The 23,956-nt window shown below is 42.5% G+C and overlaps 2 protein-coding genes across 2 annotated transcripts in view; both read right to left on the bottom strand.

Annotated features, from left to right (window-relative positions):
• Positions 1 to 1,724, bottom strand: part of CDC5L (cell division cycle 5 like) — a 48,727-nt gene extending 47,003 nt beyond the window's left edge. Inside the window, exon 1 of the mRNA XM_005312959.5 lies at positions 1,444 to 1,724. Coding sequence (XP_005313016.2) covers positions 1,444 to 1,488 — 45 coding nt within the window. The 5' untranslated portion in view covers positions 1,489 to 1,724. The remainder of the gene's footprint in view (positions 1 to 1,443) is intronic.
• Positions 1,725 to 5,918: 4,194 nt separating this feature from the next.
• On the bottom strand, positions 5,919 to 23,752 carry LOC101949023 (zinc finger protein 808-like). The gene is made up of 3 exons (XM_008176783.3): positions 23,540 to 23,752; positions 13,035 to 13,688; positions 5,919 to 11,748 (listed from the first exon to the last, which is right to left on the bottom strand). The coding sequence occupies exons 1-3, from the start codon at positions 23,580 to 23,582 to the stop codon at positions 8,999 to 9,001; spliced, it is 3,447 nt and encodes a 1,148-aa protein (XP_008175005.2). The 5' UTR covers positions 23,583 to 23,752; the 3' UTR covers positions 5,919 to 8,998.
• Positions 23,753 to 23,956: the final 204 nt, after the last annotated feature.

The following is a 23,956-nucleotide window of genomic DNA, read 5'->3' as shown; positions in this document are numbered from 1 at the left end:
AGAGCCCTCAGAGGAGATGTATTCTTGAGATCATCATCCTTTGAGAGGATAAGGACGAAGGGGAGAGAATATCTCTGAAAGTCTGAGAAGGTAGGAGAATACAGGCCTTGCCAGATGGAGGGAAATGCTTGTGCTTGTTATGTCAGGATATGACCAAACTTTAGCTAACTGAAGGACCACATAATTGCTTTGTCAGAAACGCTTCTTACCATAGGAGAGCAGCCTATACTTATCCTCACTCTTCCTCATAGGGAGAGATAAAACATTCTGCAGAAAGAAACACTTTCCAGCACACAGGGACCCATGCAGCTCTGACCCCCTGCCCATGCAGCACACACTGAACCCCAGCACAGAGAACAGCTCCTAGAACACAGGGCACATGTGGATATGAGTCCCCTACTCATACTGCACACTGGGGACCCAAGCCTGCAGAGGAACCAGCTCCCAGTGCACAAGGGGCCCCGGCCCATTTGTGCACACTGGGGACCACTGCCAGCACACGGGTGCTCACATGAATCTGAGACCCCTGGCTATGCTGCACACTGTGAACCCCAGCCTGCAGCAGAGCCAGCTCCCAGCACACAGGGCCCGTGCAGATCTGTGCTGTCTGCCCATGCTACATACTAGGGACCCCAGACTGCAGAGGGGACAGCTCCCAACACACAGGGCCCAGGCTCTCTGCCCATGCTACACACTAGGGACCCCAGACTGCAGAGGGGACAGCTCCCAACACACAGGGCCCGTGCGGATCTGGGCTCTCTGCCCATGCTACACACTAGGGACCCCAGACTGCAGAGGGAACAGCTCCCAGCACACAGGGCCCAGGCTCTCTGCCCATGCTACACACTAGGGACCCCAGACTGCAGAGGGGACAGCTCCCAACACACAGGGCCCGTGCGGATCTGGGCTCTCTGCCCATGCTACACACTAGGGACCCCAGACTGCAGAGGGAACAGCTCCCAGCACACAGGGCCCAGGCTCTCTGCCCATGCTACACACTAGGGACTCCAGACTGCAGAGGGAACAGCTCCCAGCACACAGGGCCCAGGCTCTCTGCCCATGCTACACACAACGGACCCCAGACTGCAGAGGGAACAGCTCCCAGCACACAGGGCCCAGGCTCTCTGCCCATGCTACACACTAGGGACCCCAGACTGCAGAGGGGACAGCTCCCAGCACACGGAACCGATGTGGATCTGGGCCCTCCCCACGCTGCACACTGGGGACCCTCAAGTATTAAGGAGGCGGGGGGTGGGACAGGGGCTGGAGAACCCGAGGCACAGAAAAGTATCTCAGAGACCAGCCTGAAGACACCCTCTGCGCATGCGCAGGACCCCTCCAGCCCCGTTTCAGCGCATGCGCTCTGCTACCCCTTCTCGCTGCAGAGTGGAGGCTCAGCGGGCGACCCTGCGGCTGGGCCTCAGGAGCAGAAGCGGCCCCTACCTCGGTGTTTCGCCACACGCCCCCTTTGATCATAATCCGCGGCATCTTGGCAGCGAAGGCGAGCGGGCTGCGGAAGAAAACAGACGATGGCGGCGTAGGAGAGACACCACCAGTCTCTCCGCGCTACGGACGGTTGAGATTCTGCGCAGGCGCCGTTCGGGCAAGAGCGCGGGGAATGTGTCAAAACTCCGAGCGGACGCGCAGTTAGTCCGTGAGTCGTAGCTGCACGCATGCGCACTGAGAGGGGACGAGTCTCCCGCTAGTGAGATGACAGAAACTACGCGTGCGCAGCTCTGAAGGCGGAGGGACGGGAAGAGACGAGCGGGGCTGGTGTGCATTGCCGCTCAGGGGCAGCCGGCATTGTCATAGCGCCACCTGGCGCCCGGCGGTGCTGCGAGCACAGAACCCCGCCGCCTGCGGGACCCAGGGGCGGGGAAGGGGACCCGCTCCAGTCCGAGCGAGGCTGCGGGAGGAGGGAGCGGGGCTGGGTCTGACCCTGGAGGTGAGACAGCCTCGTATGTTATGGGGGGAGGGAGCGCCGGAGGGTGTGTGTGTCTGTAACCAAAGTGGGCCCTGCTTGGGGGGAGCTGGCTGTGCAGGGGAGTGTCTCTTGGGATGGGGTGGTGGGGAGCCGTCTGTCTGTCTGTGCAGGGGAGTGTCTCTTGGGATGGGGTGGTGGGGAGCCGTCTGTCTGTCTGTGCAGGGGAGTGTCTCTTGGGATGGGGTGGTGGGGAGCCGTCTGTCTGTCTGTGCAGGGGAGTGTCTCTTGGGATGGGGTGGTGGGGAGCTGTCTGTGAAGGTAAGGCAGTGCTTTGGGATGGGGGGGAAGTGTCTGTCTGTGTGTGAAGAAAGTGAGGTCCCTTGGGTTGAGGTGGGATGCAGGTGTGCTGTACATTGCTGGGATTGCCCTGGGCTGGTGTTCCCATTCCACATTGCGTTTTCAGGACTGGTATTGAGGGAAACCACCTTTTTCCTTACACATGGAGCCTTTGAGAATCACTTCCGTAGAGGAGAGCCACATCAGAAATCTGAACCTCCATCTTCCGTTGGGTTTCACAGGGCATCTGGGAGAAGCTGATACTCAATGAATTCAAAATATGGATCCTCTTCTCCCAGCCTCTGCTGCATTCTCCAGTATCTGCGGCTCATTCAGCAGCCAGTATAAAAAGCCAGGAGGCATACCACAATCTAAGTCAACTCAGGACAGGAATGCTTCCTGCACATTTTTACTGGTTTAAAAATGTTTTCTTCTCCCTTTTTACTGAATGAAAGACCTACACAAACAGAGGAAACAGACTGGCTGTACCCAAGTGCTGTCAAATACACCAATTAAACAGGAAAAAAGAGGAAAATATATTTTCTCTTTCACTTACATTAATTAACATTGTTAATCCTACTATTACAAATAATACAAAGCGTTATTACGTATGGCTATGGATTAATCGCAGTTAACTCACATGAATAACTCCAAAAAATAAATCACAATTAAAAAACTGTGATTAATCACAGTTTTAATTGCACTGTTAAACAGTAGAATACAAATAGAAATGTATTAAATATTTTGGATGTTTTTCTACATTTTCAAATATATTGATTTCAGTTACAACACAGAATACAAAGTGTATAGTGCTCACTTTATATTATTTTTATTACAAATATTTGCACTGTAGAAAACCAAAGAAATAGTATTTTTCAGTTCACCTCATACAAGTACTGTAGTGCAACCTCTTTAGTGTGAAAATGCATCTTACAAATGTAGATTTTTTGTTACATAACTGCACTCAAAACCAAAACAATGTAGAACTTTCGACCCTACAAGTCCACTCAGTCCTACTTCTTTTTCAGCCAATCGCTAAGACAAACAAGTTTGTTTATATTTACAGAAGATACTGCTGCCCGCTTATTTACAGTGTCACTTGGAAGTGAGAACAGGTATTTGCATGGTGCTTTTGTAGCTGGCATTGCAAGGTATTTACGTGCCAGATATGCTAAACATTTGTATGTCCCTTCATGCTTCTGCCACCATTCCAGAGGCACGCTGATGACACTTGTTAAAAAAAATATTAATTACATTTGTGACTGAACTCCTTGTGTATGTCTCCTGCTCCGTTTTATCTGCATTCTGCCATATATTTTATATTATAGCAATCTCAGATGATGACCCAGCACGTTGTTCATTTTAAGAACACTTTCACTGCATTTTTGACAAAACGCAAAGAAAGTACTAATGTGAGATTTCTAAAGATAGCTACAGCACTCAACCCAAGGTATAAGAATCTGAAGTGCCTTCCACACTCTGGGAGGTATGAGGTGTGGCGCATGCTTTCAGAAGTCTTAAAAGAGCAACACGCCGATGCGGAAACTACAGAACCCGAACCACCATGAGCAGAACCTGTCATCAGCATGGATGCATGTTCTCTGGAATGGTGGTTGAAGCATGAAGGGACATACGAATCTTCAGCGCATCTGGCATGTAAATATCTTGCAACATCAGCTACAACAGTGCCATGCGAATGCATGTTATCACTTTCAGGTGACATCGTAAACAAGAAGCGGGCAGCATTAATTCCTGCAAATGTAAACAAACTTGTTTGTCTGAGCAATTGGCTGAACAAGAAGTAGAACTGAGTGGACGTGTAGGCCCTAAAGTTTTACATTATTTTGTTTTTGAATGCAGTTATTTTTGGTATATAATTCTACATTTATAAGTTCAACTTTCGTGATAAAGAGATTGCACTACAGTACTTGTATTAGGTGAACTGAAAAATACTATTTCTTTGGTTTTCTACAGTGCAAATATTTGTAATAAAAAATAAATATAAACTGAGCACTGCACACTTTGTATCTGTTGTAATTGAAATCAATATATTTGAAAATGTAGAAAACTACCATTTTTTAAAATTTTTCATTCTATTATTGTTTAAAAGTGTAATTAATTGCAATTGATTTTTTTAATTGCGTGATAGCCCTATTTTTAAGTTGATCATGCCTCTTTAAATTTACAGTACAGGTGTAGGATAGAGTTAATGTGATATAATAATATCCAGGTTCACCTGAAGACAGATTTAAGGTACATTTAGATTTTTACATTTTAAACATCTGGACTTTTTCCTAAAACCTTCTCCTCAAAACATTAACTTGGCCCTTTCATCACAACACACAGATATCTGTATTACAGTGGTTAATTGCTAGGAAGGCTACACCTAGAATTGTTTTTCACAACTCAGCCAGCAGCAGTAGAGAAAAACAGCCAGTGGAACCAGGTACAGCAGTACCACTAAAGGAAGCAGGAACTGAAATCCAGTTGCTCTTCTCCTCTTCTAGCATCTCCAGACCCAGCATTGTGCAGGGGAGATCTCAGATATACTTGCTTTTCCTGTGTTATCATTGGTGGGTCATATAATCACTTTGCCTCGGTTTCCCTATCAGTAAAAAGATACAAATTACATACTGTAGATGATAGGCAGAATAAATGCCTGGTTGTAATAAATTATGAGATAAAACTTCAGATTGGGAAGGGAAAGTATGAAATTAGCAACTCTCACTGACGTACACATACATTTATAGTTATGGAGACAGTAGGAATTTCTAAAAGGTTTTGTATTGCAACACTGGCTCTTTAATTGCAGTGAGACACTGTAGGTAAAGCTCTCTTTTCTCTTAAGAGCTGTGGTGTTTAATGCTGTGCACAATTAGTTTTCCTGTTATTCCTTATTTACACTCCTTTACAGTGTACATGCTACACCTAGTTTTAGCTAAAGAAAGCTAAGTAGCTATCCAAAAATACCACCATTCACTGTAGTTAGACTTTAAATGAAGATAGCAGATCTTATCATTTGCTTTCCACCGTGGTCATTAAGTGGATGTGAAGAAAGTAGTTGTAAAGACCCTCTTTCCTTTTCACAGCAAAGTAGGCAATATCCTTTCATTATTTGACAATGTGTTTTATTATTTTTAAAAAAGTAGAAATCACGGCTACTTATACAGATCACAGTATTTTTACCTAATCCTTGCGTGTCTGAATCATGAGTAGTCTAGTGAAATCAACGGGACTATTTACTTGAATGAGACAAAAATTTGGTCCTCTAAATATTTCTCTAGTTGAATACAACCTGTTCTAGAATCAGTTACTAAGCTACTTACTAGAATTTAAGTTCGGGTGATTAATGGTTGTTTACAAAAGAACATCTTTATTGATAAGAAACATATGACATGGATCAGGAACATTCTCTTCACCTATATCGACATTCATGTACCCTGAAAGCCTTTTATATGCAAGAAAATGTAAAGGAGTGTACTTCATTTGTTCCAGAGACCTCCAAATGTACTTTTATTTCAAAAAGGACCATCATTTTTATATAAATTCACAATCTTTTGCTTGCTCTTACTACAAAGCACACACCAAACTTCCATATAATGTATATTAATATTCCTTTTGCACACTGAACTCTGATACCAAGAAACATGGAACAACCTTCACCTTATTGTAATATTTTTATTTATTTTTTTAACCCAAATGCCTCCATTAATAGATAAATGAAGTGGTCTAACTGATTAGATGAAATGATGTAATTCACTTATACCCATTTACTTTTCACAAATATGAATTTTATAATACTCTATACTCCGGAAAAGGCACAATGCAAGGTAATAAGAGTTGTGGTGCATGGCATACAAAAACAGGACTAAAGTGTAGAAATCATCTGTCATTACCACATTTTTCCCATTGGCAAGGCTATTCACGCTTTTCCGATGTTTCAACAATGTTGAAAGGTAGGTAAGATCAAAAGCAATGGCGCATGTGCAGTTATATCTAGAGAGCACTAGGGGTCCCCACTGGCATAGTGCATAACTTGCCCTTTTAAATTGATTTTTGCTGCTTTCTTCAGAATTTGTGGTTTCAATTATAAATCAAATTAAGAAAGCTTTTTATGTTTCAAATGTAGACTCTACTGCATAAACAGGCACCTCTGTGCTATATGAAATATCAGGAAAGATGTGAGATGGACCGTCGTAATAGAGGTTTTCAAAGCCTAGTAAGAGCCAAATACTACAGCATTAAGCACTGGCAACAAGGCAAAACAACAGAAAACCAGACACTTTTTATAAAGAAAAAAAAAAGAACTAAAAATATGTTTCAGGCCAAACTATGCCCTATTCAGAGCCTATATAAGTAGTTTGATGGGAGCCTGAGGGCTGCTCCTAATTCCATAAAATGGAGCACACTGCAGCCACACTCTTTGGTAATCTGGAGATGCAGCCGAGAGACCGTCACCCTCTCCTCAGATCAAGAGAGCAGCTTGTGCTGGAAACCTGTAGTCTCTATGCTACACCTCCATATTAATAAGGAAGACCACAAGGTACATTTGGTCCCCAGTTCTCACCTTAGGTTCCCATACTTCATGCTCTCATTTTCTAGTTTTACTTGGTCTGCAGTGCAACTTTCCTGTCTTGTGGCTTCAAATAGAAGATTAAAGAAGGGAATACCAAGAATCCCCTAGAGTTTTTTTTTTAATTTACCAGTCTCTTAATTCTTTCAGTAATTGTAACAGATGCTGGGCACAAAGTTCTGCCATTACAAATCCTCTGGTGCGAGTAGTGCTGGGGAAATCTTAGCACCATACATTGCAGATGCTCAAGTAACACCTACTCTTACCGCATGAAAGAAAAACCACAATTCCATTCTTGGCTCTCCCACTTGCTGTATTTTTATTAAGGTGTAGCTAGATACTTTGTTGAGCTAGCTCTTTGCTTGAGTGGACCTTGCACACGCAATTTTAAAGAGACAGTATAACGTGATTTAATGAAATTGCTTTGAGGCAGTATATCAAAATGTTTAGAAAAAAGATTTACCAATCTTTCCATTAACATCTTTAACATTACCACAGTGTTCCTTAACATTACTATGGTTCCTTCAACTATATCTCCCTACAAGGGCAAAATTAAATATTTTAATGGCAAAAACTGAATTTTACCCACCTTCAGCAAAAGGGAAATTATTTAAGCACTTGAGACTAATGTTAGGAAAATGCATCAAAACCATGAAAACATTTTACAAACATTAACTAAACTGTTTAATATACATATTACGTTTCCCTTATTTGTCCTTTGTATAGGGCTAACAGAGGAATCTTCAAAAGATACAGGCAGCACTGAAAAGTATAAACTTGAATGTTTCTGAAAAACTATACCAGCATTTTGCCAAATGTATTTAAATCAACTGAGTCATTTCCTTCATCTAAAAGAAAGAAAAAAGTTTGACCCACAGTCCGAGACAGACATTTGGAATAAACACTTCATTGATAATGACCTCTATCAACAACAAAGAACATGAGCAAACAAGCAACTCTAGAAAAGTCACCTTTAAGGAGACATTAGTTTAAAACTGTAGGAATCTTAATGGATCCACAGCTTTTCCATTAAATCCTCTTAATGAAGAAGATTTTCTGATATGCAACAGAACACGTGGAAAGCAGGCATCAAATGGTAGGTTGGAGGTATCCAGAATTTATATCTTGTGCTTCCTCCTTCATTTCTTGCAAACAGTTTGGAACTTATCTTGCAAAGTGCTTTGAGGGGCACAGTATTTTACAGGATTAGGCCTTTGAAGGACAGCAATACAAAACTTTAAGGACATTTCTACTCAGAGTCCAAATCAAGAGTTAAGCCTCAAAAGCTACTGATGCAGCAGCACTCACCAATGCTGAATCCACATTAGTAACTTGTTTTCTGGGGTGTGTTTATATACGCACATATATAAACATGCCCACTCTGCGTTTTTATAATCAATTATTGTAACCGTGGTTTTGTAAGTCACCCTCTTGATTCAGTCCTCTTGCAGTATTAGGTAGGTGTGGCAATATCAGTAGTTGCAGAAGAACTTCAGAGCAGTGAGTGCAGGTGGTAGCAAATAGGTAGGACTAATTTGTAACTAGATTTTTGATCTGCAGATTACTGATTTGTGATAAAGAATTTGATTTAAATTCTTTTCAGAAAGACAGCATATTTTGGTTGTAAAACCCAAGTAAGTGGGACAGGAAGATCTTAGTATAAGGGTGACCCAGCAGTGGAGTACAGCCAGTATAGGAGCGCTGACATCACACCCTCTTCCTTGCTGACAGGATAGTGGTATAAAGTGCGCTTACTGAATAGTTGAGCATTAGCAGAAGTTTGTCTGAACACTCCAATCTGAGATAGTTTAACAGCCTTGTGTGACTTTTATAGGCCAGCATAATATAGAAACAGCTCTGAGGCTTCTTTAACACAGCAGTGGAAGTAATGCTCATAGCAATAGGGCAGTGTTTTATGTCAGCATTGCACACCATCCCCTGACCTCCACTGTATACGCCGTGGGAATACCCAGGAGTCTGGTCCATAATCGTTGCCATGCCAATTTTACCTAGTGCCAGTTGACATTTCATATAGGTGGGATACAAGGCAAAGAGAGGAAGAAATTGTGCTCTTCTGCCAAGGTGCAAGTTCAAACTACGGCAAACTTTCTAGATCTAAGCTTGTAACTCGGGAATTTTAACAAATCCCAGTTTTATTTCCCAGTTTATAAATGCTGTTTCTTATGTTTCTCTAAGAGATGTATGGTGGAAAGTATTACATTGCACTTTTGGCATTTGTACATTTTTTTATCCTTGTGTGTTTTTACATGTTTTTCCAGAGCACATCTATCTATAGTGGAAAACTCACACTCGTTGCAGCGTAACTTTAAATGAGTTAGTAAGTGGCGTTTCAGGTGGCTAGAAGTGCGGAAAGCAAGAGTACACTGATCACATTTGTATGGCTTTTCACCTGTATGAATTCTCAAATGCTGCTTGAAGTTTCCACTATGGGCAGTAGCATAGCCACACTCTTCACACTTGTATATTTTGACAGGTAGCAGCGACTGCTCTTGGACTTTGCTACCAGCCAGGTTTTTTTCATCTGAGTGTGAAGCCAAATGCCACTTAAGGGATTGCCATTTGTCTGTTGAATAATCACAGTTCCTACATTTGAGGCATTCCATCTTTAAATGCACAAGCTTGTGTCGATTTAGATGGCCTGACGTACGAAACTTCTTCTGACAAGTGTCACAGCTGTGGGGTTTTTCACCTGTATGAATCCTTGTGTGTAGCTTGAGGTTGCTTAAAACATAAGTGATGTAATTACACTGTTCACACTTGTAAAGTTGTGAAAGACTTCGTGATGGCAGAACATGTTCATTTTCTTTGCCCTCATGAACATCCATCTGTTTCTGAAGGTCTTCTGAGCTGAATATGGAACGGACACACTTTACGTCTTTTGAAGAAATAAGATCTTCCCTTTTAGGGCAGGTGCCCTTATGTATTTCACAGTGCAGTTTAAGATCGTCTGAAGTGCTGCCCAAATAATGGCAATGGTCACATTCTTGACCTTTCTTTATGTGCATAAGACTATGTCTCCGCAAATGGCTGGAGGTGCGAAACATCTTGTTGCACTCTTTACACTCAAATGGTTTTTCGCCAGTGTGTATTCTAAAATGCAGCTTAAGGTTGCTAAAAATATAAGTGGAATAATCACATTGTTGACACTTGAACAGTTTGTGAGAAGTCCCAATAGGAGGCTGTACATCAATACACTTAGCATTTTCCTCAGCCTTGGGAGCATTTGTAACTATCTCATTACATTCCTGAACTTGTGAATGAGTGACCTTCTGAAAACACAGATGCTTCTCTTTGCAAAACACTAAATCACACTGATCGCTCTTGTAAATACTGAAAAGAGTTTCTGATCCAGTCCTCACAACAGGCAAATTGTTGGTTCCCTCGCTGCTTTGGCACGTTTTTTTGCTACAGCATATATTCATATCCCTCTCAAATTCATTCTCCTGTTCAAGTTCTGCTCCTGAAGCCAGCATTTCATGTGTCTCATTAAGCAGGTGATCATCCCATTTATTGTCAGAACCAGAAGAAACCCAATCCTTTTGGTAATCATTGTCATCTTTACATGCTTTGCTTTTACTGTATTCATTACTCTCATTTGCATAATCATTTACAAACCTCTCATCACAGGCTTTAACTTGAGTATGAAATTTCTCATGAAAGTAGAGCAGTCCTTTAGAGTAAAATACTAAGTTACACTGATCACATGTATAGCTCTTTGGAGGACTTTTAGTTCTCTTCCCCTCGACAGGCAAGCCAAGGTGTTGCTTCCCTTGGCACAATTCTTTGCCAGCATGTATATTTGTGTGTCTCTTTAAGCCACTTGTGCTTGTGAATGATGACTGGCAGAATTCACAGGAATACGGCTTAGCCCCTGTATGAATGTAACTGTGTTTCACCATGCTTGCAAAATACAGTGAAAAAAATGTACAGAACCTGCATTTGTACAGTCTATAGCCAGCATGCCAGTACATGTGATTTAGCATATAGGACAAGCTAATACAAGAATAGTCACACTGGGGACACTGATAAGGTTGTCTGCCTTTATGTCCCTTCATATGATAAACAAAAAGCTTAGGATCTGGTGAAGCAAAGAGACAAATTTTACAAGAAAAAACAACTGGAGCATCTGCAGTTTTACAGTCCCTTTCGATTCTGATGAAGAATTTCTCATACTTACTTTCCTTTTTTTTATTCGCAGATTGTGTTTTTGCTGGGTTCTCCTTCCTGGCTTTTTCAGTGTTCATACTTCTACCTTTTCTTGTATTTTTCAACCTGGTCATTTTCTTATGAAATTTAAGATGGCGTTTAACGTTGACAGAAAAGAAAAAGCTTCTTTGGCAAAAGCAGCATTTGTGAATTTTTTTATCCTGATGTGCTGAATAAACATGTTTCTTTAGAATATTTTTACTTGTACACACAGAGCTACAAAACCTGCATTTCACATTCAGTGTCTTCTCATGCTTGCACGTAGAACAAGATCCCATAGAAAGAGCTTCACTGTTATGCTCATTACCTCGTAGGAATGTCTCTTCTTGATGCTTTGCATTTGGGTGTTTTATAATAACATGAGAAACATCACAATCTTCTTGCTTATCCATCTCCCTGGGAGAGTGAATTACAGACTGATGAATAAACTCTTCAGAAATATTTAATCCAGGATTATCACAAGTAGTCATTGCCAAGTCCCCTACATCTTCTAGCAACTCTCCTGCTGTAGAAAAGTCACCATTAATACAAGTAAAAAAAATACTTTGGACTTGCTCTATTTCTTTTACAGCATTCAGATCTTCAAATTTGCTATCCATTCCACAATTCAGAGTTTCATCTGTAGAGCCATTTCTCATTCTTGTTCTGTCATCAGTTTTATTCTTTGCTGTCTCTAAAGGGACAGTACCTAAAAACGTAAGAAAAATACATGTGACATGTCATCCAGTAATCTTCTACAGCCTGGCATGATCTCAGTAACTCCCACCTAAGTTATGATAGGCTAAATGGAGAAAACAAAAGAGCCCTAGTGATAAAAGTGGAAAATTACTGACTGCCAGCAGAGTTTGTATTCAGAGTACAGAATGCCACTCACTGATGCTAAAAAAGGTAAAATGATTTCCTTATATAATTTCACTCAGCTGTAGTAGAAGTGGACCACACAACATAACTACTGGTTCTCCAAGAGTATTCATATCTTCATAGCCCTTTACCTCATCCTTATTGGTGAGCAAAGTTAAGTGCTAAATTAGGGACTGAAACCACTGACTAGAGGTATAAATAATGTAGGAGAGGTGCAGGGCAAGCTTCCCCCAACAATATGGGGGGGGGGAGGGCTAGCTCAGTGGTTTGAGCATTGGCCTGCTAAACCCAGGGTTGTGAGTTCAATCCTTGAGGGGACCACTTAGGGATCTGGGGCAAAATCAGTACTTGGTCCTGCTAGTGAAAGCAGGGGACTGGACTCAATGACCTTCAAGGTCCTTTCCAGTTCTAGGAGATAGGATATCTCCATTAATTTTAAAAATTAAAAAAAAAATGTATTTAAATTTATTTATTTATTTTAAAATTTAAATTTAAACCTGCAATACACCTGTTATTTTGGTCCTGGCCTACCTGTGAGCACAAACTGCTGATTGGACAAAGTCCAATTTTGTGCTGGGCATGAGAATGAGACCAAGTTAATTTTCATTCACACCAGTAAATCATGTACCACGTTTCTCCATACAATCATAGAAATGAACACTTCTGTGGACAGGTCTTGAAAATTTACCTAATGCCTAATAGTCTGATGACTCAGTTTACTAGCCAGGATGGAAAATGCCTGTGCCACCATGGTGCCACTCCACTCCAAATTAAAGGAACAGAACAGCTGTGTACCATTATAACACTGGCAATCATCTTTCTATTTCATAAATGTATTGCATGTGCCTCTACTGGGGTGGTCAAATAGCAGAAGTCAGAGTATATCAAATTCCACCATTATTAATCTTTTTCTTTCCTATAATACAATATGGTGTAACCTTATCCTGAGCTGTCTTCAGTGCACTTCCTTTCTCTTCCCCATTTCTCACTCCTGTGTTTTGTACCTCCTTCTTTTCTCACTTCTTCCCCAAATCTCTCTCAATACCATACTTCTGTTATTTAACCTTAGCTCATGACTATGTCTTTGTCCTTTTCTCTCTCCCTCTCTCTTACCTTCAGTCTCAACACATCTCTCTGCTTCTTTACAATGGAGTGCTGGCTGGCAGTCTTGAGTGCTGTCAGAGGAACTGATTGCAGAGGTCTCACATTCCTTTCCATCTTTAAATATTGCTCCTGGAATCAACTGCCTGGTTGTCTCAATAGTCAGACCATCTCTATCCTTATTGTCACCACATGAGAGAGGAACAGGAACCTTTTGGCAATCAGTGTCATCCTTGCATTCTTTGCTTTCGACACATCCACTTACCTCTCCAGGGTCCATTCTGGGAGCTGACGGACATGATAGATAATTTTGGCTGGGTTTGCTACTGCCCAGAGCATATTGATCACTTAAAAAAACTTGGGGTGAATTTAATTTCTCAAACACACTTAGAGTAACCTGCTCTTTCTCTGGACATTTTAGAACAACTTCTTCATTCAAGCTGGGCTGCACTTGACTCTTTAGATCATCACCACTTGAAGGCACCTGCTTTTCCTCTTTGATTTTTTTTAGATCACCATCATTGGAAATGGCCACCTCTTCTTCTTCACTCTTCAAAATATCATCACTACTAAAGATTGCCTGCTCTTCATCTTCACTTTCTGGAAAATCATCATCACTTAGCACAAAGATAGTGATGGGAAGGTCAATTTCAAAGACATCAGACTCTGAAAACAGACAAAAACAGTATTAGCGCTCCTTCCAAAAATAAAAAAAAAATAAAAAAAAAATTTAAAAAAAGGCACCTAACTCTCTTCAACGTAGAGTAAGATAGAGGCCCATCTACATAATCAAAAATTGCATTGCTACTTGGCAGTTCCAGGATCTACTGCGCACAACATTTCTAAGACACCTTGTTTCCATACCCATGCTTCACAGGCATTGCAACCACCAGCAGAAAACACAATTTCTGAGCACATCTCAGCCCAGCTTGTAGCTTTGTCAATGCAGTCCACACCAGAAATCTACATATTGTGTAGTGTTACAGCTACGTCTCCCAGCTTCACGCCACAATGCAATCTCCATCAGCAGGCATGAGAACTATTACTATTATTTGTATTACAATAGAGCATAGAGGCCACAACTGAGATCAGGATCCCATTATGGAAGGCACTGTACTCTCATACTCACGCGCACACACACTACGAACATCAGACCCAAAGTTAGTTTACAATCTAAATATACAACACAAGCAAAGGGTAGAAAGGGAAACAGGCACAGAGAGGAAAAGCGATTTGATCAAGGTCACACAAGAGGGCAGTGACATAGGCAGGAATTGAATCCAAGTCTCCTGACTTCCAGTCCAATGCCCTATCCACTAGACCACACTGCCTCAAGACACCAAGGTTCTCACTGGTCTTGGCTCTGCTAGGGAAATGTCTGGAGAGAATATGAAAAAAAGTTTATTACTAAATATAAGCTTTAATAAATATAAAAATGAAAGAAAAACATTTTTCTTCTTCTCTTGTAAATTAAAAGTTTCCTCATTTCTAAACATCTATATGTTGTGAGAGCTCTGTGTCCTACGTTCTTATAAAAATACATAATCTAAAAAATCCCACCAACACACTTCTGTATTTCCTCACACAGTTTTGTTTTGTTTTTTAATTTACTTTTGGGGAGGAGTGGTGGAGATAGGAATGTGAGAAGAGGGATCAGGGGTCATCTTATCATCTAACTTAAATTCAGAGGGGTAGCCGTGTTAGTCTGGATCTGTAAAAAGCAACAGAGAGTCCTGTGGCACCTTTAAGACTAACAGATGTATTGGTGCATAAGCTTTCGTGGGTGAATGCCCACTTCGTCAGACGCATGTAATGGAAATTTCCAGAGGCAGGTAATTTCCATTACATGCGTCTGACAAAGTGGGCATTCACCCACGAAAGCTTATGCTCCAATACATCTGTTAGTCTTAAAGGTGCCACAGGACTCTGTTGCTTTTAACTTAAATTCTTAACTCTTCGGGGAGCAGGAATTATATGTTCCTATTTGTCTGCAGAGCACCATGCTCAGCTACAGCACTGTCACAACATAAGAACAGCCATACTGGGTCCAACCAATAGTCCATCTAGCCCAGTATTCTGTCTTCCGACAGTGACCAATGCAGATGCTTCAGAGGGAATGAACAGACACGGGCAATTAATTTAGTGAGCCATCTCCTGTCACCCAGGATGGTAAGGGACACCCAGAGCATGGGGTTAAAGTCTATGAGATGATGAAGAATGTAAGGTCAGAAGGGACCATCATGATCATCTAGTCTGACATTCTGCACATTGGAGGCCACAGAACCTCACCCACTTCTGTAATAGACCCCTAACCTCTGGGTGGTTACTGAAGTCCTCAAATCATGGTTTAAAGACTTCAAGTTACAGAGAATCCACTATTTACACTAGTTTAAACCTACAAGTGACCCAGGCCCCATGCTGCAGAGGAAGGCCAAAAAAAAAAACAACCCACTGGGGTCTCCGCTAATCTGGCTTGAGAGAAAATTCTTTCCCGACCCCAAATATGGCAGTCAGTTAGACTCTGAGCATATGGGCAAGACCCACCACCCAGACACCTGGGAAAGAATTCTCTGTAGTAACTAGGGTGACCAGATGTCCCGATTTTATAGGGACAATCCCGATATTTGGGGCTTTTTCTTATATAGGCTCCTATTACCCCCACCCCCTGTCCCGATTTTTCACACTTGCTGTCTGGTCACCCTAGTAGTAACTCAGAGCCCTCCCCATGTAGTGTCCTTAATAGCCATTGATGAACCTATCCTCCATGAAATTATCTAATTCTTTTTTGAACCCTGTTATACTTTTGGCCTTCACAACATTCCCTGGCATATTTTGAAGAAGTACTTCCTTGTGTTTGTTCTAAATCTGCAGCCCATTAATTTCATCAGAAGATCCCTGGTACTTATGTTATGTGGAGGGATAAATAACACTGCTCTACAACCAAATTGCTTCTGAAATAAATGTAGTCAAACTTTACTACTTCTGGGTCACTGAGAACGAAAATGATGCTTAAAATTGTTGATTGGCTCTAGTTTTCAAGATATGCTATTGGGTCAGTATATACGACCCTTGACTTGGGAATGGCGGAGGATAAGTGAGTTATAAAGGGAAAGGATCTCAATTTAAACCAGAAATGACTAAAATACATCTTTGACTGGACCTATGACTAAATCTATGACTGGGTTTGGACAGTACTTGCTTTTTAGGCAAAACAATGAATGATGCAATCTGAAGCTGGTATTGCATCATGTTATTCCTAGAAGTCATGGATGATGCAATCATAACGAAGCTTACATCACTCTGCTGAACAAATTGCCCTATATCAGCTCTAGAAATCATACAGTGTCATGCTCTCTTATTTGTCAGTGTTTGATTTTGCAAAGGGACACATTTCTGTTTAGCCAAAGTGAGCAGAGATGCCTCGTACTTGTGTGAACAGTGCAGATAACTTCTGCTATGTTTGTGGTGAAGTGACTTTTGCATCACAAAAGCGCAGTATAACCACTATGGTTAAGAAAGCCTATCACTTTTATTTTGGCTGCAAAATTGGAGATCAGGACAAGAGGTGGGCCCCACACATATGCTGCAACACAACAAATCTTCGCCAGTGGTTGAACAGGAAAAGGAAATTATGCCTTTTGCAGTGCCAATGATTTGGAGAGCCAACAGATCATACCAGCAATTGTTACTTCCGCATGGTGCCTCCAGTTGGGAAAGGTGTGTCAAAGAAGAAAAAGTGGACTGTGCATTATCCAAACATTCCATCAGCTATACGCCCAGTACCCCACGGAGAAGGACTGCCGGTTCCTGATGCACCAGAATCATTCTCACTTGAGTCAGATGAGGAAGAGGATGAAACTTCTGGTCCTGAACCATCAATGTCACAGGACCCACATTTTCTCCCATCCTCCTCCTCTGAACCACACCTCATAACACAAGGTGAGCTGAATGACCTTGTCAGGGATTTGGAACTACCCAAGAGTAAGGCAGAGCTGTTGGGCTCTAGACTACAGCAGTGGAATCTCCTGGCAGGTGATGTTAGGGTTTCCATGTTCCGTGACCGTCAAAAGGATCTTGTCCCATTCTTCTTCATGGAAGGTGATCTTGTAGCCTGCAACAACATCGATGGTGTGATGGCAGCCTTCAACATCGTTCACGATCCAGATGAGTGGAGACTGTTCATTGATTCATCGAAGACGAGTCTTAAAGCTGTTTTACTGCATAATGGCCATGTTTTGCCATCAATTCCAGTTGGTCATGCAGTCCATATGAAGGAAACCTATGACAACATGAAACAACTTTTGCGGCGCATAAACTATGACCAACATCAGTGGCAGCTTTGTGGCGACTTGAAGGTTGTTGCTCTCTTGCTTGGTCTGCAGATTGGATACACAAAGTACTGCTGTTTTCTCTGCGAATGGGATAGTCGTGCAAGAGATTCCCACTACATCAAGAAAGATTGGCCACTCCGACAGTCATTGGAGCCTGGGAGGAAAAGTGTTCGGCATCCACCACTTGTTGAATCAAGGAAGATTTTGTTACCACCCTTACACATCAAGCTGGGTCTGATGAAGAACTTTGTCAAGGCCATTGACAAAACACAAGCAGCTTTCAAGTACCTCCGTGAAAAATTTCCAAGGTTAAGTCAAGCTAAGATAAAGGAAGGTGTCTTTGTTGGTCCTCAGATTCGTGAACTTCTTCGAGATGATGCATTTGACCATGCACTGCGTGGCAAGGAAAAGAAGGCATGGAAAGCCTTCCAGTGAGTGGCAATAAATTTTCTTGGAAACAACAAGGCAGACAACTACATGTTGTTGGTGGAAAACCCCCTCACGGCATACAAAAGCCTTGGTTGCAACATGTCACTAAAGATACATGTTTTGCACTCTCATCTAGATTTTTTTCCACCGAACTGCGGAGCAGTGAGCGACAAGCACGGCGAGCGATTTCACCAGGACATTGCAACAATGGAGAAACGCTATCAGGGCAAATGGAGCCCATCAATGCTTGCAGACTATTGCTGGACAGTGACAAGAGATGCTCCATTTAATGAATACAAGAGACAAGCCAAGAAGCGCCGAGTAGACACTGAATAGGACTAAACTATGTACATAATAGTTTTTTGCCTTTTGTTTCATAATACATTTTATTTATATAACCCTTTTGTTGATTTTTAAAGTGTTACATAAACAGGACAGGTGAAATATTATCATGTGAAGCAACCATAAACACATGAAAAGACCTAGGTTTACAATTTATGATTAAAACTCTACTATCTACACAATATACATAGACATAAAATGTAAAAACTTAAATATCTTAGAAACAGTAGCCAGTTGGTTTGTCATATTTGAAATCAGCACATCAAAATACATAATAAATAGCACATTTTATCTCTGAAGCAGACGATTTCTCAAAAATTGTAGACCAGTGTAATACTTCCCTATTCACTTTCTCCACACCATTCAAGATTTTATAGACCTCTATCATATCCCCCTTAGTCTTTTCCATGCTGAACAGTCCCAGTCTTTTTAATCTCTCCTCCTATGGAAGATGTTCCATACCCCTAATCATTTTTGTTACCCTTCTCTGTACCTTTTCAAATTCTAATACATCTTTTTTGAGATGGGGTGACCAGAACTGCATGCAGTATCAAGGTGTGGGCATACTATGGATTTATATAGCGGTATTATATCATCTTCTGTCTTATTATTTATCCCTTTCCTAATGGTTTCAAACCTTGTTAGCTTTTTTTGACTGCTGCTGCACGTTGAGTGGATGTTTTCAGAGAACAGAAATTAAAAGGTACAGTGACTAGAGTGAAATCCCTGCAAGCTTCATGGACACTTTTCAGAGACACCATAATAGAGGCCCAACTTAAATGTACACCCCAAATTAAAAAAAACACAATAAAAGAACTAAAAAAGAGCAACTGTGGCTTAACAACCATGTAAAAGGAGCAGTGGGAGATGAAAAGGCATCTTAGTGAGGTAAATAGACAGGAGCATAAACACTGCCAAATAAAGTGTAAAAATGTAATAAGAAAAGCCAAAAAGGGGTTTGAAGAACAGCTAGCCAAAAACTCAAAAGGTAATAACAAAATGTGTTTTAAGTACATCAGAAGCAGGAAGCCTGCTAAACAACCAGTGGGGGCCCTGGACGATCGAGAGACAAAACGAGCGCTTAAAGACGATAAAGTCATTGCTGAGAAACTAAGTGAATTCTTTGCTTCAGTCTTCACGCCTGAGGATGTTAGGGAGCTTCCCAAACCTGAGCCGGCTTTTCTGGGTGACAAATCTGAGGAATTATCACAGATTGAGGTGTCACTAGAGGAGGTTTTGGAATTAATTGATAAGCTTAATAGTAACAAGTCACCGGGACCAGATGGCATTCACCCAAGAGTCATGAAAGAACTCAAATGTGAAATTGCAGAACTACTAACTATGGTTTGTAATCTGTCCTTTAAATTAGCTTCTATACCCAATGACTGGAAGATAGCTAATGTAACGCCAATATTTAAAAAGGGCTCTAGAGGTGATCCCGGCAATTACAGACCGGTAAGTCTAACATCAGTACTGGGCAAATTAGTTGAAACAATAGTAAAGAATAAAATTGTCAGACACATAGAACATAAATTGTTGGGCAAAAGTCAACATGATTTCTGTAAAGAGAAATCATGTCTTACTAATCTATTAGAGTTCTTTGAAGGGGTCAACAAACATGTGGACAAGGGGGATCCAGTGGACACAGTATACTTAGATTTCCAGAAAGCCTTTGACAAGGTCCCTCACCAAAGGCTCTTACATAAATTAAGTTGTCATGGGATAAGAGGGAAGATCCTTTCATGAAAAGAAGAACAGGAGTACTTGTGGCACCTTAGAGACTAACAAATTTATTAGAGCATAAGCTTTCGTGGACTACAGCCCACTTCTTCGGATGCATATAGAATGGAACATATATTGAGGAGATATATATACACACATACAGAGAGCATAAACAGGTGGGAGTTGTCTTACCAACTCTGAGAGGCCAATTAATTAAGAGAAAAAAGCTTTTGAAGTGATAATCAAGATAGCCCAGTACAGACAGTTTGATAAGAAGTGTGAGCATACTTACAAGGGGAGATAGATTCAATGTTTGTAATGGCTCAGCCATTCCCAGTCCTTATTCAAACCGGAGTTGATTGTGTCTAGTTTGCATATCAATTCCAGCTCAGCAGTCTCTCGTTGGAGTCTGTTTTTGAAGTTTTTCTGTTGTAATATAGCCACCCGCAGGTCTGTCACTGAATGACCAGACAGGTTAATGTGTTCTCCCACTGGTTTTTGAGTATTTTGATTCCTGATGTCAGATTTGTGTCCATTAATTCTTTTGCGTAGAGACTGTCCGGTTTGGCCAATGTACATGGCAGAGGGGCATTGCTGGCACATGATGGCATATATCACATTGGTAGATGTACAGGTGAACGAGCCCCTGATGGTATGGCTGATGTGATTAGGTCCTATGATGATGTCACTTGAATAGATATGTGGACAGAGTTGGCATCGGGGTTTGTTACAAGGATAGGTTCCTGGGTTAGTGGTTTTGTTCAGTGATGTGTGGTTGCTGGTGAGTATTTGCTTTAGGTTGGGGGGTTGTCTGTAAGCGAGGACAGGTCTGTCTCCCAAGATCTGAGAGAGTAAAGGGTCATCTTTCAGGATAGGTTGTAGATCTCTGATGATGCGCTGGAGAGGTTTTAGTTGGGGGCTGAAGGTGACAGCTAGTGGTGTTCTGTTATTTTCTTTGTTGGGCCTGTTTTGTAGGAGGTGACTTCTGGGTACTCGTCTGGCTCTGTCAATCTGTTTTTTCACTTCAGCAGGTGGGTATTGTAGTTTTAAGAATGCTTGATAGAGATCTTGTAGGTGCTTGTCTCTATCCGAGGGATTGGAGCAAATGCGGTTATATCTTAGAGCTTGGCTGTAGACAATGGACCGTGTGGTGTGTCCTGGATGGAAGCTGGAGGCATGTAGATAAGTGTAGCGGTCAGTAGGTTTCCGGTATAGGGTGGTATTTATGTGACCATCGCTTATTAGCACAGTAGTGTCCAGGAAATGGACTGCTTGTGTGGATTGATCTAGGCTGAGGTTGATGGTGGGATGGAAATTATTGAAATCATGGTGAAATTCCTCAAGGGCTTCTTTTCCATGGGTCCAGATGATGAAGATGTCATCATTATGCAAGGCACTGCATTTAGCCGTATGGAGTGGAAATCCATCAACCTCATGAAAAAACTCGTACAGATACAGACAGATATCATCTTCCTTTCCAAATGCAAGCAGATGGACATCATACCAAAAGGACTAAAGGTAAAAAATCCATTACAATCTACATATCACACAGACTATGCTGAGAGACTGTGTCACACACTCTCAAAGAAACTGAGAAACCACCTGATCAGCATCCTATACAGCAAACAGGGAAAGATTAAGAATGAGCTCTCAGAACTGGATACTCTCATAAGAAACCAACCTTCCACACAAACTTCCTCATGGATAGACTTTACAAAAAGCGCTACATTGATGACATCTTCATCATCTGGACCCATGGAAAAGAAGTCCTTGAGGAATTTCACCATGATTTCAATAATTTCCATCCCACATGGAGAAAAGGGTAAAAAGTGAGGTGGCAAAGTTTGCAGATGATACTAAACTGCTCAAGATTGTTAAGACCAAAGCAGACTGTGAAGAACTTCAAAAAGAGCTCACAAAACTAAGTGATTGGGTAACAAAATGGCAAATGAAATTTTATGTGGATAAATGTAAAGTAATACACATTGGGAAAAATAACCCCAACTATATATACAATATGATGGGGACTAATTTAGCTACAACTAATCAAGAAAAAGATCTTGGAGTCATTGTGGACAGTTCTCTGAAGACATCCACGCAGTGTGCAGCGGCAATCAAAAAAGCAAACAGGATGTTAGGAATCATTAAAAAGGGGATAGAGAATAAGACAGAGAATATCTTATTGCCCTTATATAAATCCATGGTACCCTCACATCTTGAATACTGCGTACAGATGTGGTCCCCTTATCTCAAAAAAGATATACTGGCACTAGAAAAGGTTCAGAGAAGGGCAACTAAAATGATTAGGGGTTTGGAACGGGTCCCATATGAGGAGAGATTAAAGAGGCTAGGACTCTTCAGCTTGGAAAAGAGGAGACTAAGGGGGGATATGATAGAGGTATATAAAATCATGAGTGATGTGGAGAAAGTGAATAAGGAAAAGTTATTTACTTGGTCCCATAATATAAGAACTAGGGGCCACCAAATGAAATTAATGGGCAGCAGATTTAAAAAAAATAAAAGGAAGTTCTTCACATAGCTCACAGTCAACTTGTGGAACTCCTTGCCTGAGGAGGTTGTGATGGCTAGGACTATAACAGGGTTTAAAAGAAAACTGGATAAATTTATGGAGGTTAAGTCCATTAATGGCTATTAGCCAGGATGGGAAAGGAATGGTGTCCCAAGTCTCTGTTTGTCAGAGGGTGGAGATGGATGGCAGGAGAGAGCTCACTTGATCATTGCCTGTTAGGTTCACTCCCTCTGGGGCACCCAGCATTGGCCAATGTCGGCAGACAGGATACTGGGCTGGATAGACCTTTGGTCTGACCCAATACGGCCACTCTTGTGTTCTTAATGACTCAACAATCTCTTTCTTGAGTGATAATAGCTAATTTAGACCCCATCATTTCGTATGTATAGTTGGGATGTTTTCCAACGTTCATTACTTTGTACTTATCAACACACTCTTTGTTCTATGTTAGGATTGCTTACTGCAAACACATCTGGACATAGTAATTAGTACTACGAAAATTTCGGTGGATCCCTTAGAACAGTTAAAAGTTTCCAGGACCAAAAAGTCCTCTCATACGGTTTCATCTTGAGCATTCACACTGTCACCCCTGCAGGACTTTGTGAGTCATTTGGCACAGCTCACCCATTGTTTGGGACAGAACATCCCAGGTTTATTAGGCAGGAATTCAGGTGAAATTACCCAAGTCATTTAACACAATTGCTACTCTGGGTTTTGTTCCAGGTTACAAACCTTATTTCCCGATTACAGGGGTAAGGATTTTTGGTACCGAGGCGGATAGCGTCACACCAGCAGAGCTCGCTTCGCCAAGGAGCCCAGAGGCATCATCTCTCCTGCAGACTAGTGGTCACGCTGCCACCCGGCCGGACAGGCGGGGCTCGCAGGCTCGAGTTCCCCGCGAACTATCCGGGGGGCAGAGGGGACCCTCGTTCTGAACGTGCCTCCACCCAGGCGAGCCAAGGGGCCCCCGCCTTTGTCCCCCGTCCCCGTGGGGGTTGGGGCGCCCCGGCCCCTTGCCCTGCCAGGGCTCCCCACCGCCCCGGCTGCGGCCGCCCTGACCCAACGCCCCCGGCCCGCCCCCCGCCTCAGCTGGAGGCGGCCGGACTCCTCCCGCTTCCAAATCAGGCCCGGCAACCGGCGTCTCCCCGCCGCCAAGCACCTACCGCCGCTCCCTGCCGGCTCCGGACTCAGCGGCGCCGCCGACATGGCTCAGGCCGGCCCGCGGACCTAACAACCGTCGAACACCTTGGAAACGTGCCGCTGCGCGTGCGCCGAGCTTTCCCCGCGCATGCGCGTTATAGGAGCGACGCCTCAGCCCGCACCTTACCCGGGAGAGCTTTGCTGGCGCAGGCGCGGAGGAGGGCGCAGGCTAGGGGGGCTGTGCGCTGCAAGGGGCAGGACCCTGCTGCCCGGCGTGCGCCGTGCGCGCACTAACTGGGGCTCAATGTGGGGGCCGGCCCGGGGGCAAAGCCCACCGCGGGGCTGCAAGAGGCAGAGTCCCCCTATACTTGGGGGTCTGGAGGGCGAGGCACCCCCCAAGTAGGAGAAAAAGTTAAAAATAAGGGCACGAGGGAAAGTCC

The sequence above is a fragment of the Chrysemys picta genome, chromosome 3 (assembly GCF_011386835.1).
Source record: "Chrysemys picta bellii isolate R12L10 chromosome 3, ASM1138683v2, whole genome shotgun sequence".
NCBI lineage: Eukaryota > Metazoa > Chordata > Testudines > Emydidae > Chrysemys > Chrysemys picta.
Note: the sequence above shows the minus strand (reverse complement) of the source record. Positions and strands in the feature narration are given on the sequence as shown.